Genomic DNA, 17,248 nt, shown 5'->3' on the forward strand with positions numbered 1-17,248 from the left:
AGGGAGCTTTTATGCCTAAAGGAGGGCTGGGGAACTTGTGAGCCTCCAAAAGTTGGACTCTCAAGTTCCATCAGCTCCAACCAGCATGGCCAGTGGTCTGGAGCGATGAGAGACTTGTAGTTTGACAACTTCTGGGAGATCACAGTTTACCTCCCCCAATTTTAAGCAAGATACTTGGTAATTGGTTGTGATTATTTATGACTTTTGATACAGGATATTAAGTGCACTTGTGAGATTTTCTCTCATTTTTCCCCAATTACATTTTATTGTTTCAACATATTTTAACATATACAACCAAAACGCAAAATCAAAATTTTGTCTTTTCTCTTATTTTTGGCCACTTCCCTTCCCTCCATGGAGTTGTTGTTTCTCCCCTTCTGCTGCTCCCTGTCTTCTTATCTATCAAATCACAATCATGATATTATAATCTAATCTCTTTGGTTGCTCATAGCTCAAATCTTGCTCGTGAGTTCATCATACTTCTTAATACTTCTTAAGGGATAAAAAAGAGGGGGAAGCATTGAAGTCTTGTGAGCTTTTCTCATGCTGTTTGTGTGGAGGTTGTTAATGCAGGACAGAAAACTGAAAGGGTGGCTTAAGAATCCTAGGCAATCTAAGTACTATATTTGCCTTTTGGATAAAGGAAAAGCAAAAGGGGGGGAATATTGTTCAGTTTTCACATGGAGACTAAAATGTACTCTTGAACTAATTAAGCTGAAGTCAAGTGCATGTGGAATATAGAAGTGTGTGGAAGGGGTATTGGGCCGTTGCTACTGCTTAGAGAGAAATGGTGGTTAACTGTTTCTGCCTGCTTCTTTGTCTTCTGTCTGGACACAGTTGCCAGCACAGTGCCCTCCATGCTGAAGTTCCTTCAGACCCAGCCAGCAGAGCCAATGATCAGGGAATGATGGGAATTGTAGCCCAACCACACGGACTACCCGTCACAGAGAGCTGGTCATGGAAGGAGAAGCCAGATCTCTCTCACACACCTGTGCTTTCTTTCTGGATAGCATGATCATGATTGGATCATGTTGAATGATCTTGTTGGATTGGATCCAACAAGTCCGTTCCTCCACACCACATGGCCCAGTGAGAGAGGCTAGGCAGACACCTGCTTTTTCTTGTTTTCTCCCCACAAAAGGGTATGGGGAGAGGGCAGGGTGAGTGATCAGAGATCACCTCTTGCTCAACCAGGAGATGAAATGCTGGGTGATGCTGTGGATGGCCAAACTTGGCCCTCCAAGATGTTTTGGGACTACAACTCCCATCTAGCTAACAGGACCAGTGGTTGGGGATGATGGGAATGTAGTCCCAAAACATCTGGAGGGCCAAGATTGGCCATGCCTGTGTGTGGAGGCAGACACCATGCCCTCTTGTTCATCTCTTCTCTCTGGGTGGCACAGCAGGTTCACCCAGTTGAGCCTCCACTGCTGGAAACCCCTCAAAGGGAGAATCCATGAGTTCAAGAGAGAGAGAGGATGAGGTGGCTGCTCCTTGCATGACCCATGACCAACCATGTTATACCACCCAGAGCAAGGGCGGGAGCCATTTTCAGTGCAAGAGGCCCACTCCCAACCAAAACGCATTGCTCAGGTTCAAGGACAAATATACTCGTGAGGGAAAGCGCCATTAGCGTGGGATGTGACCCAGGCACTCCATTCCTTTTGTTCCATCCCGCTTTCTGCTGCATCTTCTCTGCCCCACAAGAAAAGGCGGGAAGTTGACCGGCGGCTGCCTCTCCCCTTTGCACGAGCCTGGAAGCGAGCGGGCTGCCCCTGATCCCTCAGCCGCCCTCCTCCTCGCAGCGTGGCGAGGCGGGATCTCTCCCTCTCCCAGTAGCGCCCAAGGACCCCGGGGAGAGCGACTGGCTCGCTCGCTCCTCCTCCCTCGGGCTCCGGCGCCGCCTCTGGTCCTGCCCTCCGGCGGTGGCGGCGGCAGCGCCTGCCTCCCAGCTAGCCTCCTTTCCTTAGGGCCAGTTTATTCCCGAGGCGAGCCGTGCATGCTGCCCTCGGCGTCCCGCCGTGTGGCGAAGAGCGCGGCGCTCGGAGGATGCAGCCTCCCGCTGCTCCGGTTTCCATGACTGACCCTTTGGCCGTGCTGGACCCCACAGGTAAGTCCTGCGGGCTGAGGGCGAGTGGAGCCGGAGAAGCAGCGAGGGAGAAGCAGGTGGGCTTATTATTCCGCCTTCTTTCTGTACCCGGCACAATTTTACACCCTGGGGAAACATATCTGCATCTGCCGTTTTTGCTTCGAGTAGTTTCAGAGGGAGACGTACTACCTCGCATGCACATGGATAAGTGAGAAGGGAATATAAGATTTTATTTCCCGCTCCAATTGGGGGGTGGGGAGAGACTGCATTTTTCTCCCCTTCACAAATATTGGATCCTCTCGAGCCCGGCTCACTCGTGTTCTGCCTGCTGTGAACTTCTAGAATGGGGGTGTCTCCCCACCCCCTGAGTTGGGCACAGCGCAGATTTCACACGACCAAGAAGACACGAGTTCAGAAGAACTTGCGCGTTGAGCTCTGGAGGGAGAAACTAACGGAGCCAAAGGGTCAGGTAATTACGCCAAACCTTCTCCCACTTTGGAGAGACTAACAAGTGTTTGCAAAAAATACACAAACACCTCCCATCGGAGCCTCTAAGAGCTCTCCATGCTCTTAGGAAGGGCGATTCATTTTGCACAGTGAAGGCTCCCTAATGCCTTTCATGTCTTTGAGCTCATTCCTCCTAGGCACGTCTACTGCAGCCCAACGTGGGAAGCTGACTTAAAGCGAGTTAGACCTTGAGTCCATCTGCCTTAGTATTGTTAGCCTTGACTGGCCTTCCAGGATTTTAGGCAGGGAAGCGGGGCATTCCCACGCTTGCCTGGAAATGCCAGTGAATGATTTCGGGGACCTTCATCACCCAAAGCAGATTTTGTATCATTTGAGCTACAACCCTTTCCTCAAAGACACGTTCAAGTAGACTGAATTAGTATGTCTTGTTCTCCTCCCCCAACCCCAATATCATATAGATATATACAGTGCTCTTTTTCTAGAAGAAGAGGTGCCAGAGCTCACCATGAACTTCCTTGTTCTCTTAGAGATAGATGATAGATAGATAGATAGATAGATGATAGATAGATAGATAGATAGATAGATAGATAGATAGATAGTAGATGATAGATAGATAGATAGATAGATGATAGATAGATAGATGATAGACAGATAGACAGACAGACAGACAGACAGACAGACAGACAGATAGATAGATAGATAGATAGATAGATAGATATGGGGATGGGATGGGACTGGGAGGCGATCTGAGTTTCTCTGCAAGGATCTGTTGTCTGCCTCCCTGCATGCTATCATCTGAACTATCCATCTTAAATGTTGCAGGTTATCGGTTTCTGGTGGAAAATTAGTAGTCATTAAATGTATGTAATTTACTTTCGAAATCTTGTGTAGACATGGTGCTTGTTTTACTGCCTATCATCATATGTCTTTAAACAGCAATTGGGGCAAGCAGCTTATTACCGAAGAGTCCCATGTTATGCTTCTCAGTGAGAGAGTTTGCCCCACGATGAAAGAAAGAACTTCCATACTGAAAAGAGATTATATCCCACAGGCGTCCCATCCATGCAGATTCATACATGTGAATTTCACTCCAGGAATACATACTGTTGACCAGGCATCCCCAAACTCAGCCCTCCAGATGTTTTTGGACTACAATTCCCATCATCCCTGACCACTGGTCCTGATAGCTAGGGATGATGGGAGTTGTAGTCCCAAAACATCTGGAGGGCTGGGTTTGGGGGTGCCTGCTGTTGACCAAGGCCATGTGGAATTTTTGCTGTGTTAACATACACACAGGTGTTTTTTAAAAGGAATTTTGTCACGAGGTAGCCCTCAGATACAGATTGGCGTTAGATAAAATGAAGAGTGGCAATATGATTCATGGTTTCTCTCATAATTTTTTCAAATGTTGTCCAAAAAGCCTGGAGTTTGGGAGAGCATTTCTCTGTCCAGGACAGATACACTCCCACTCTTTTAGGAACAATTCATATACAGAAAACCACATTATGTCGAAGCCTGCCCATCTATGGAGACTTATGCATTTTCCGACATTGAAATCATGGTACAAAGGGTTATGAAGTAACAAAAGAATAAGAGTGCCTTTGAAAATGTGAAGAATGCATTTCGTTCACCACTGAGTACCCACGCCTATATAGAAGGAAATATTTGTCCTTTCTGGGCAGCTTCTCCCATCTCTTTGAAAAAGAAATTTAGGGAGCCTAATTGGATTTAAAGAAAAGATCAGGGAAGCCCTGTGTGGAATTTAACTTTTGCAGTAAAGTTTCTAATAATATGCACACTTACCTAGGAATCTTAAAACAAGAAGAATGAATTTCCAGTGAAGGAAAGCAATTAATTGGAATCGTCCCTCTGGTTGCAACCAACATGTGTGAGCACATCTTGTATTTTAGTTTTAGCCGTGTCTTAAAGAACACTGTTCTGACTTAAAATTGTTGTGTCTTGAATTGTCCTACCTTTGGGAAACACTATTCCATACATTATTTTACATGGAATAGCTATTGTATCCTGATTCTGTCCTCATTGTTTCAAATATAAGACTAGAACTGTAATAAATAGATACGCTGACAACATTTATAGCCCATGGGTTTGCCAGTCTTTAATCATCCTGACTGTGCGGGCAAACGGAAGCTAAAGGATGTTTAGATATATGTAACTGCACATTGTTAACTGGGGGGATGGAGGTTCAGAATACCACCTTTCAGATCTTTCTAAAAAAAAAATTGTACACAATTTGCAGAATGGACAAAAATCTGGCAAGGGAGCTTACAGAGATGCATGAGACTAAAATTGTGGGAGGCAAGCAACTTGTTCTGGATTTGTTCTGGATCCTATTGTTAATTGTTATTGATTGCCATGCATATGTTTATTTTTTTAAAGCCCAATTACAACTCCCTTTAAGTATTTTTAAGTCTCATTGATTACAGTGAGAGAATTCTGTACTTCGAGCTTCTTTATTGGAATTGCAAAGGGACCACTGGATCATGCCTTTTTTATTTTTGCCCTTTTCCTGCTAATCCACTTGAATGGTAATGTTGCATATTTACTAGTTCATTTGTGCAGAGCTGCTGGTGGCTGTAGTTAATTCAGTTACTGCATGCATAGAGGAGTCCTAGCTTATCACCTTGCTCAACAGCAAACTGGAAAACATGATACAATGTGCTTCTGAGAACCTTAAGGGAAAAGACTGTTTGGAATGTAAAGCTTCTCTTTTAGAATCCTTCTATTGAAGTCTTGTTTCAAGCTATGATATTTACAATCAACTTCCATTTTACCAGCAGAATTTCCTTGCAGTTTACCTTTATTTGGAAGATATGTGCTAGTGATTTCAGTCAAATTTCCTTCTAAGGAAGCACACTTAGGGCTGGGACATCATTGTATTTGGAACAAGGAAGAAAGAGTTTAAAATAAGAACAGGGTGATAGAATTGTTACCGTGCAGCCATTTAGAGTTATAGCCCACTATTTCAAATATATTAGTTTCCTGTCTTTCCAACATCTTTTTACGCTGAATTGAATCTCTCAATTCTTTTGACAAAAGCAATGCCAGCATCCAATGATGTCCTTCTGCTCATGCAACAGAGATCAGCTTGTGCAGTGGGACTTCCAGGTTCTCTTTCTCCTGACACCAGCTCTCCCATGAGCCAAAAAATCTGCTCTGGGAGGTCCGCTGATGCCATAGAATAGATAGATAGATTGGTCTTAGCCTTTGGTAAAAACAAATAGTTGGTTTTTGTTATGTACTGAGTTGAATAGGATCCAAACTGCAGCAGTCTGATTGGTCCTAGAACAATAGGATCCAAAAGGCAGCAGTCTGATTGGTCCTAGAACAATAGGATTCAGAATGCAGCAGTCTGATTGGTCCTAGAACAATGCAGCAGTATGATTGGTTGGCAGGAACCACCCAATCATGCTCCAGATAGAAGTGAATCCACAACCTGATTGGCTTACAGTAGAATTCCGAAATTAGCCAATCATGTGCAGCCCATTGTGTAAATAATGTATATAAAGCAGATACCTTCAGGGGACATTCATTCATTCCTCCTCAGCACTATGAGCTGAATAAAGAGCATGAAATCACTTTGCGACTCTGAGTATATTTCAGTTTTCATCTTCAGGCCCTTTAGGTCTTTAGGACTGTTTGTCTAGACCATGCAAAGTCGGGCATGAACAAATGTTGCATTGTGGATTTCTCCTCTCCAGGACCTAAGCCAGACATGTCTGATTCCAGGAACTCCATTCAATTCCCTTTCCGACCAGGTCCCTTCCCTCAGCAGACACTATTATCTGGGTACTGAGCGTTAGACTGTTACTTTTTGACCCATTAGCTTTCCCACCTAAATAATTGTACTTCTGCAAACTTTGGGGTTCCTTTGAGCATGCTGATATATCCTTCTTAATTTTCAGTGGTCGTGTTTTAGCTACAAACCTGTTAGCACTCACCATCTAAGTTCTTACACTGATGTATAAAGTCTTAGGTCTCTTCTGTTTGCAAGAGGGCTTTTAATAGATGCAAGGGTTTTTTTAATTAAAAAAAACCTCTGTCTTTCCTGATTACCACAGTTGTGCTATTCACATGACAACTGGATTTATGTTTCCATTTTAGCCATCCCAGATTACCTATTTGATAAAATATTTTTCACTTGCCTTTTTTCTGCCCTTAACTTGTATTCTCATAAAGTAATATAAATGGCACATAAAAGTCAGATCCAATACTTTATTGCTTCCATAACGTTCATTAAAACCTGTACAATGTAAAATATCTGTACTGTATACTGATTTTTGTCTGAATAGTATGAGGTAAGCTATTCTTGCCATCATGACACACAATAAAAAATACATAAAATAAATATTTCCTGTTAATTTTGTTGTTGTCTTATCCACTTGACTTTGGGTGGCATAATTAAAAACACTACCGCTCAGAGAGATTTTCATTAAAACTTTGAAATAAAGACAAATGAGGATTCTGTTACCTTAACCAGTCATTAAATTATTTATTGGAGAAGTAATTGATACCAAAGCAATAGAGTCAACATTAATACTGTATTACTATAGCTAAATTATTGAGAACATAAAATCAGGGTTTCTCTCCCCTCTTCTCTTAAATTCAATGAGCTAAGGATCTGCATATATAATACACACAACCAGGTTCTACCACGTAAATTCATAATAGCCTGTCTTGGGGTTTGCAATAGCACCTATTTATTAGTTTCTCTATGTGCTGGACAAATCAAACATTTTTTTTCCAGAGGAAGCAATTGCCTAAAGCATATTGTGGACTATGCACATTAAGCCATCACATATAGTATGAGGATGCAATGTATAATGCACCATTCTTTAAATTTACCTGTAGAACTTGCCTCCCCCCCCCCCCCGGACAAATGCAATTCTTTGGTGTTGCTACCAAACTTTTTGATACTGAATGTCATGGTACAGATAGTATTCTCTGTGTGTACATATTTTTTCTTTTAATAGCTGGTTCACCGTGTTAAATGTTTAGAACATTTTTTGTAACACCATGCAATTTAGAAAGCTGAATAGTCTTATGCTCAAGTGGAATAATCCTTACTTATCTAAGTAATATCCACTTTCTGTAACTCACTGTGCATGGCGTTTGTATATACTAGGGAGTCCAGTCCTATGCATGCTTACTCAGATGTGTTTCACTGAATTAGTCTAAGGGCTTAGTCTAAGGTGAATGATACAGGATTGCAGCCATTGTTGTTCAGATATCACAATGCCCTAGACAGCATTGTAGGCTTGGTTTTGAACCCTTTACATCTGTTGGTATGAAGGAACTCTCCTCATATTCAAGAGGTTGAAATGTGGCAAAAAACAAGACAGCAATACAATTAAAAACCATATAGCATCTATCACAGAATACCACAGGTATCTAGCACAACATACAACAGACGGGGTTGGGTGGGACATTTAGTAGTTGGCCAAGAGGCTCAGCAATTTTCAAGTGGTCCATGGGGAACCTCTGTACTAAATAATTTCCCAAGGCAGTAAATGACATGAGAAATTCCACTTTTTGTTGAATAACTACTTTAGTTATTCAGTTTCCTACCTCTTGGCTGGGCTATGAAACAGACCAGGTAGTCAGCTATACTTGCTGAAATTTTCCACTTCTTCACAACTATTTGCAGGAGCCCTGTCCCCTCTTTCCATCTAGAAACCATAATCAGGCAAGGGGTGGGTGCTCTCTGATAGAACAATCCTATGCAATTTAAACAACTCTTGTTGTGTTCAGTTGAGTTTACTCACACGGGATTGCAGCCCTAATCTCTCTTTTCCCTTCTCATGGATACATCAAATTACTATTTGAGGTGTGGTCAAACACTCCTGAGACAAGGAACTTGTAGTGCACAGCACAACAGTTAAGATGGGACAGAACTGTTTACAGAAAGAAACTGCACAACGATCCCAAAATGCGTATTGCATAACATGCAAACTGAACCATGATGAACACACTATGTTGGCCAGAGTGTTCTAAGGTGTCATTATCTGACTTATAATAAACGAATCAATGCTCAAATCAGTAGTTGTGGAGGCAAAATTATTTGCCTTCTAAATTTGTGATATGGCGACTTTCAGTGTGCTATCCAAGTGCTTCTATTACCTTGCCAACCAAAGTAGCCAAGCAAAATTTATAAGTTCAATGTAATGCATCAAGAACTCATTTTTTCCTAAGATTTTCTTGACTTATCATAGAGCTGAAAGTCCCTTACAAATGTTGCAAGTAGTAACTTAAGTAGCAAATTATGAACATTACAGGGTTGTGATGACAGGCACATTTGTGAGTTCTGGGTGGTTGGCTACTCTTTAAGGTGAGTGGGTAGCAATGCTTCTATGAAGAATAATACACACATGCATCTATCCTACTCTTTGCGAAAGAAAATGCACAAATCTTTTTTTTAAAGCAAGCTGCTTCAAGTTGGTGATAACATGGGCTTTAGCCTTCAGGAACTCACCACCCCTATCTTTCTCTTGACATGCTGAAAACATGCAGAACAATTGTTTTACAGTAGAATCCATCATATTGAGTTTTGTGGGGTTTATTGGAGGGGATTGCAGCTTGAAATCCCTTGCTCTTTGTACATGCAAGGTGTTGGAGATGATTTCAAGGCAACTTTGCCACAGAACGTTAACTTCTGTCATTTCAGATGCCTGAGTGACTTTTGAAATCCAGCGTCCCACTTTTGTACCTTTCACTCATATTTAGTCACGGGTTTGTAGATGCTTAGATTTCTGCTGATGTAAATCCAGTGGATGTTTTCTTTAAAAACATCTCTTCAGTAAATCCAGTAGAACTTATACTAAAACTTATTTCTTAAAGCTTACAAACATATGTTTTTTCTCTAAATAGGCAGTGTACAGGGACTTGTGCATTATAAAATACTGTAAGCCTGGATGTAAAATAATGTAATTCTGGACTTAACCAGATATGAATGTAGTGGTTTCTAGAAGCATATTGAATCTGGAGAGATAGCAGCAGGAGGAAAAGACTTCTCCTGTTTTTTGGTGTGGTTCTTCTCTTGTGTGTGAAGGATTACAAATTCAAAGCACTAGCCTGGACCTTTAAAATGCCAGACACTTGGAGTTATGCTTCAGTTCTGCTGGTCCTTTGAACAGAAATGTCATTCCTTTTTAATAGTATCATCCATTGAAAAGCCTGTGCTAGAGAAGGAGACGGGGAGAGAGAATATGAGATACCAAAGAGACCTTTTTCAGATTACTCTTGAATCATGGCTGCTCTTGCATGCAGTTTGTCTTTCTAGAGAGCCTAACTAAATGTTCCATGCAGATGCAGGCAATAAAATCCTAATGGTCAATTCAAAGAGGGGGAGAAAAGAGGAGAGAAAGCGAAGATAATTTGTAGAGGGGGTAAGCAGCTGGGAAGACAAAATGCTTTAGCCTAGCCCTTTCCTGTGCCTTCTGATTCTCTTCTTCAGATCACTCTCCCCAGCTGCCCCCCCCCCCAGTTACAAATGCACGGGTGGATCGGTGGTAAGTGAAATCATCAGTATTCCTGGTGGTGCCATTGTGGAAAAGCACCATCAGGCTGGGGCTGAGCCAGCTTGGGATCTGTTGGATCCTGAGGTGGGTTTGGAGCCTGCTCCAGGCTGGTGCAGAATTTTGTCTCACTCCCATTACACCCACTTCTCCAAATGGTTTACAAAAGCATGCACAAATAAATCTTAATAAAAGTTTAAGCACAGAATAAAAAACCCAGAGTTTTAATTACCTTTAAACTGTGCAAAATATTACTAAAAATCACCATGAACTTATCAGGAGCATACCAAATATAGACCCCCAATACAGACCAGCCATAAAAAGATAACAGCCACTTAAAGATGGAAGGATGTGACCTCTCTAAGCTCATGAAGAATTGAGAAGGCCCTATTTCAATATATATTTTTCATAACAGACTAACAGTCACTGTGTGTACGTGCTTTAGTGGAACTCTGAACATTGTCTACTTGAAAAGCTCTGTCCAAGAGTTATTGGTTCTCTGGTTTTTCTGCTTTGAGAGGATTGGTGAGTAGACAGAACCTAAACCATGCGATTCAAGAGAACTTTGCGCATTATCCCCAACTTGGCTAATATCATCTTCAGAAGGGTAATTTAAGCTGGGAAACAATGAAAGGGGACAGTTCTAAGGCCCCCAACAAAACAGCTCTTCACTAGACTCTGACTATGGCTCTCTGGCACATTTTGTTTGACCCTGGAGTGTTGGGCTTGGCTATTGGGCTCTGAGCTGAAAGCCATGCTCACCTACAGGGTCAGCCTACCCATGTTGCAGGGTAAAGTGGTCGTCTCAGGTGGCAGATCTGGACTCTCCTCCATGGGCATGCCACACTGCTCCTGCCAATACTTTAGGTGCCCCTGAAGTAGATGTGTGCCCGCAGGAGGCAGGAGTGTGGTGGGGGCAGAACATTTTGCCTCAGGCAGCAAAATCTCCTTGGCCAGCCCTGCTCACCTATAAAACCAGGGCTGGCCCTACCATTAGGAAGAGTGAAATAGCTGCTTCAAGTAGCAGATGCTGGGATGCGGGAAGTGGACGTAGGGTGTTGGCCGGCACATCTTTCTTTGCCTTGCTGACTGCTCTGCATTTTAAGCTGGCTGTTCTCAGGTACGCTGGAGAAAGCTGTCCTGCCACCCATGTTGAAATAAGATTTAGTTGTCAATCCAGTTATCGTCTACACACAAAATCATAAAATTGTGGAGTTGGAAGGGACCCCAATGGTCATCTGGTTCAGCCCCCTGCAACACAGAAATCTCAGCTAAAGCATCCATGATAGATGGCCATCCAATCTCTGCTTAAAGACCTCCAAGGAAGGAGAGTCCACAGCCTCCCAGGGGAGTCCATTCTATTGTCAAACAGCTCTTACTGTCAGAAAGTTTTTCCTGATGTTTAACGGCAATCTCCTTTCTTGTAACTTGAAGCCCTTGCTTTGAGTCCTCCCTTCCAGAGCAGGAGAAAAGAAGCTTGCTCCATCTTCCATTTGAAAGCCCTTGAGATATTTAAAGATAACTATCATATCTCCTCTCAGTCTCCTGTTTTCCAGGCTAAACATACCCAGCTCATTCAACCGTTCCTCATAAGGCTTGGTTTCCAGACCCTTGATCATCTTGGTAGCCCTCCTCTGCACATGTTCCACCTTGTCAACACCCTTCCGAAATTGTGGTGCCCAGAATTGGAGACAATATTCCAGGAGTGGTCTGGCAAAGACAGAATAGAGTGGTACAGACCATTCCGCATTATCTGGACACTATACTTCTGTTGATGCATGGAATGGGGGAGGGGGTGCCACCTAGCCCTTTGGATCATGCAGCAAAATGGCTTGAGCTGTCCCTGTTCGAAACTTACTGGAAAGCCTTAGGCAAGCTGCTGTTTCTTAGCCTACGCAACAGGCTTGGTTATAAGGTTAATTCACCATTTTTAGTTCCTTTGTGGGAGAGTAGTGTTATGTACTGAAGTTCTCACCCTGGGCCAGCAGGGGGATATTGTAGATAGTTTTCACTCAGGTCCACATATGCAAATAAGGGATTGAAAGTGACGTTCAGTGATTGGATAGTTACAGAAAATGGTTACTGTTGCATTCTAGTGGAGCTCTATATAAGCAGGCTGACTGAACCCTTCAGTTCAGTTCTGTTCTGGCCTGTGAATAAACAAGAGCTGTTTGAAAAATCACTGTGTCATCTGATATGTTCACCCACAACTTAATAAGTAGGATACAGGTGTAGCACATTGCCGCCGCCTTGGGATTTGTGCAAATGTACTGTGGTGCTTATAATAACATTTTCCCCCCCCTCACTCCACAGGGCACTTTGCGAAAAGGAAGAAAACTTCTCTATGGTTCACAATCGCCCTCTTGATAGTGTCTGTTTTCATACTGACCATAGGCCTTGCAGCTACCACCAGAACAGAAAATGTAACTGTGGGCGGTTATTATCCAGGAATAATCGTAAGTAGGAATTATATTTTAGGGTTTCAAGTATTTACAATGCTGTGTGCCATGCAATGAAGTAACCATTGTGCAGAATTATCTGCCCAACAAAGCTTTTTTGTGGAATTTGACAGCTCAAGCAATGTTAACCTGATTGTGTGTGATGTATGTTTGTTTGTGTGTGTATGTGTGAAAGCGAAGACAAGCAAGCTAGCACACCCTGAGTAGATTAGAACAAGATACTGGTAGATGGATACAGGGCTCCACCTCAAGTATTGTTAGGAATATTAATAACCTAGCTATCTTCAGTTCTGAATCTGTGTCATGAGTAATATTTCATGGAGAGAGCTGCCTAAATGTCCATTATTTCCTACTGTGTTTCACATACATAGATGCATGTTGCACAGACTTGGGGAATACAGAACAAGCTCAGATTGATATATATGTGTTGGAAGATAAGGTCTCATGTGCAGCAGCATGTAAAATGCTAAAATCCAAAATGCAAGGTTGGAACAACCATACTTAGGAGAAATATTAATCAGGAAGTAAATTCTGTACTCCTGCCTCATTTTCCGCAGTTTCCAGAATTTTAGTTACTTTATTTACAGTAATTAGTAAAAGTTTCTTTCTTCCTGTATAGTTTATTATTAATAGTTGTGGTTGCCATAAGCCTTGAACCTGTACATACCACTCAGTTACATTCTATTTGTGATCTCCGATATGATTTTAAACGTTGTTTGTATTTTTAAACCTGTAATGTGCAATCTTTAACCACATTTAAGCTGCTGGACCGGGTTTACACATAGTGATAGCATGGTTTAATAAATGATTGTTAAACAAACCATGGTTTAACATGATGTGCAAACCAGGACACTATCCTATATACACAGCTAAGTTGGACTCGATGGCCCTTGTGGTCTCTTCCAACTCTATGATTCTATGACCTGTTGTTTCTTTGTTCTTCGCCACAGCTTGGTTTTGGGTCCTTCCTAGGGATTATCGGTATCCATCTTGTAGAGAATCGGAAGCAAATGGTAAGCACATAATATATTTAAATGTTGCTTTAAAAAATCTATAAGATTAAATATGTTATTGCAGACCTCAGACATTTCATTCTCCATGTATCCTTCAACAGTCAAGTGGTCAGTTGACCTGTTGAGTTTCAACTCTCCTGCATTTCAACTTTTTAAAGGGGTATATGAGATCCCTTCCATTATTTACCATGAGACCAGCATTTTACCTAGGCATGTTTTGGTTTCTGGTTTGCTTTTTCTCCCGTTGTTTTTCCTCCTGTAACTGATACCCCAATGCAGATTTCATAGTTGAGGGGTTGTCAGAACTTTGTTTGCCCTTAAGAAAACAAATATATATTCTGTACATGCTTTTTTGTGTAAAATAATAAAAAGTTAACCATTGTGTATCCCAGCAACTTTTATGTTACTATTCTTTCGTCATGGGATACTAATTCATTTTAATGCAGTTTAATAAATTAAACTGTTTATATTTTGAAATCAAATCATCCCCAGCTACATCTTCAAACGGCTCAGCTGGACTCTGACAGCTACTCTGAAAACAAGTGGTTTTGTGGGGTTAAAAAGCTTCCCAAATTTGCAACATTACCTTCTCCAAACAATGAGGGTTAAATCCTGCAGTGCTTTTGTTGATATATCAAATTAATCAGAACTGCACAAACCAAGTCATTGATTTTGTCAGGCTGCCTTCAGCCGTGCCTCACCTAATTATGATTTTAATAAGCCCACTCTTTATACTGAGCTTGAGTAATATTTCAAATGATGCCCGAGTATATATTTTTTAAGAAGCATATCTGTGGAGAGAGTCATGAGCTCAGTATATGCACCTCTCGGAACTGGGGGAAATATCTACAGAGGATGCTGCTGCCCTAAGTGCTCCATCAGCTTCAACCACACACAGCCCTTGTAGAGAGATTAGTAAATCATTGTGCCTTCCCGCTCACACATTCTTTAAAAGCTTAGCTCTTGCACGCAGGGAGCTACAAAGCCACCTTAGCAATACATATACATGGCAAGCAACTTGCACGCTCTTGCTTAAAATTCATACTGATGCCTCCCTGAGGTTTGTCCAGCTCAGACCTCCTACACAATGTGTCACCTACCAAATATAAAAGCAGCCTGCCGGTTCCATATGTGGTGCTTGGCAAACCCCATCCCCTTCATTTGCAGTCCTAGGCTAGTGAAAACTGGAAGTTTATTTAGACTTGCTGGTGAGCAGACATAAATGGCGGGCCTTACTTCATGATTCATTGTTGGTTGTTTAGTCGTGTCCTACTCTTTGTGACCCCATGGACCAGAGCAAGCCAGGCACTCCTGTCTTCCACTGCCTCCTGCAGTTTGGTCAAACACATGTTGATAGCTTCGAGAAGACTGTCCAACCATCTCGTCCTCTGTCGTCCTCTTCTCCTTGTGCCCTCCATCTTTCCCAACATCAGGGTCTTTTCCAGGGAGTCTTCTCTTCTCATGAGGTGGCCAAAGTATTGGAGCCTCAGCTTCAGGATCTGTCCTTCCAGTGAGCACTCAGGGCTGATTTCCTTCAGAATGGATAGGTTTGATCTTCTTGCAGTCCATGGGACTCTCAAGAGTCTCCTCCAGCACCATAATTCAAAAGCATCAATTCTTCATGATTCATAGCAGGTGGGGAATCTCAGGCCCAGCAATCCTTGAGCAATCTGCATCTGGCCTTTGACATTTTCTACAAGTGCACCAAGGTGAGCAAGACCTGACAAGCATTTCATCGGTTTCCAGCTACTAGAGATCTTCCATTGCTTTGGCGAATTCTGAACTGTTTTTTGAGTCTGAAGTAGCTGCAGTTGCTTAAAGCAACAACTCAACAGCAAATCCATCTGCGTGGATTTTGGCATTGCGATGGATGCTCATGACTGAGTAGTTAATCTAGCTGACCAGCCTCCCTATTGTATACAGTAGTTGAATCAAAAGTCAGCTATTTGTGGGACTGGATTGTTATCTAGCTTTGTTACATCGTATTTGGTATTGATTTTGTAATATTAATGTTATATTTATTTCCTGCCCTTCACCAGCAGGTCTCAGGGCAGGTTACAACAATGTAAAGTTCAAAATCCAGAACATTCAAAGCAGACTACAATCACAAGAATAGGGTGGGCTCTGAAAACACACATCTCAGGTGCCGAAAGCCAGGGCAAAGATACATGCTTGTTCACATCCTAGTAACTAGACTTTGATAATATTTGTACTCCAGAGTAGGCTTTTTTGTTCTTCAGGTTTTCTCCCCCATGTTTACGGCAGGGGTAGCCAGTGTGGTTCCCCAGATGTTGTTGGATTACAGCTCCCATCTTACATTTATAGTCCATTTTTCTTCTTTCACGTTTCATAAAATTTTAAAATCACATTATTATTATTATTATTATTATTATTATTATTATTATTATTATTACTACTACTACTACTACTACTACTACTATACACCTCAGAGTAATAGAACCCAAAGCAATAATCCATCCAGACACTGACCAGACCTAGATCTGCTTAACTTCAGCAAAGTGGTGGTAGTGTTATGTTCCTTCAAATCATATCCATTCTGGCCACTGACCATGTTGGCTGGGGCTTATGGGAGTTGGGGTTCAACAGCATTTAGAGGGTACCTCATTGACTACCCTCAACTCATGGGGTTATTCTTATTTTTAAGGTTCCCAAACCTACAAATGGCCTCCCACTCAACAACACTACCGTTCCCTGTTGCTCAGAGCATGCGAAAAAGATCAAGGCTACATTTGTGTGCCTTTTCTACGTGTTATAATAGATTGCCTCAACTTTTCGGAAATGGAGAACTTGATGAATTTTTTATCCGCACCACTGAGTTAAAACATAGCAATGCAGCGATGGTCACTCCCCTGCCTGTGCAATTATACTGGGCAAGTGCAGTTTTATGCCTGCAGATGTTAGATTTTTGTAGGAGGCACAGATGGTGAATCTCACACTTTAAGCTACAAACCCAACCCCTCATAAAATATTTTGATGGGTAATATGCTCTTCATAAAGTGCTGATACCAAACAATTTGAAGAACCAAAATATGGCCATGATTTATTGTTCTGTTTCAGTGGTATCGACCAAGGAAGCAAGATTAAAAAAGCTGAACTATATTGTTTGGTGATGCTTCAGGTACTCTTTGGGCATTATCACAAGTGTCTGTGAGAGCTAGGGATGACTGTGATGGGCACCCCCAAACCTCAGAACATGCAACAGTCCTCCCTTATACCAGACGACAGGCCTTAGAACAGGCCTTAATCCCACCTCTTGGATCTAAGAAACCCAGCCGATCGTAAGATAGGTGACAGGAGAAGACATGCTCCAGCTCTTCTGTAGAGCTGTTTCTGGAGCACAGGATGGGTCGGAAAAAGAGGAGGAAGATTCACGTCAGGCAAGTGTAGGACCAGGTGCTTCCTCACCCTATCCTGCACCAGTGTCTCCCAGAATCAGGAGGAGACTGAAGAGGGATGAACAGAGGAAGAGTCCGTGCAGGCGTAGTCTCCGACTGTGTGCAGGCAGCCCGTCAGGGGGAGGTACAGAAACTGGTGGAGGGGGAGTGACCCTCTGTTGCTGCAACTGCTCCAGAGAACGCAGACCTGGGAATAGTTGCCTAGATGCTAAACTGGTGTTCGTGGCTATTCGGAGCCATAGCTTTGACAATAAAGAGTTAGCTATCTGCT

The 17,248-nt window shown here is 42.4% G+C and overlaps 1 protein-coding gene across 3 annotated transcripts in view; it reads left to right on the top strand.

Annotated features, from left to right (window-relative positions):
• Positions 1-17,248, top strand: part of TMEM255B (transmembrane protein 255B) — a 59,155-nt gene that overhangs the window by 15,890 nt on the left and 26,017 nt on the right. The window contains exons 1-4 of one of the 3 annotated variants that reach the window (XM_083735662.1): positions 1,988-2,110; positions 4,365-4,445; positions 12,403-12,545; positions 13,499-13,561. In XM_083735662.1, the coding sequence (XP_083591788.1) occupies positions 4,442-4,445; positions 12,403-12,545; positions 13,499-13,561 (210 nt within the window). In that variant the 5' untranslated portion in view covers positions 1,988-2,110; positions 4,365-4,441. Of the gene's footprint in view, positions 1-1,525; positions 2,111-4,364; positions 4,446-12,402; positions 12,546-13,498; positions 13,562-17,248 lie in introns of those variants that run through there. The other 2 variants (XM_083735660.1, XM_083735661.1) reach the window with 2 other exon arrangements.

This window comes from Podarcis gaigeae, assembly GCF_964106915.1.
Source record: "Podarcis gaigeae genome assembly, chromosome: 4".
NCBI classification, from domain to species: Eukaryota; Metazoa; Chordata; class Lepidosauria; order Squamata; family Lacertidae; genus Podarcis; species Podarcis gaigeae.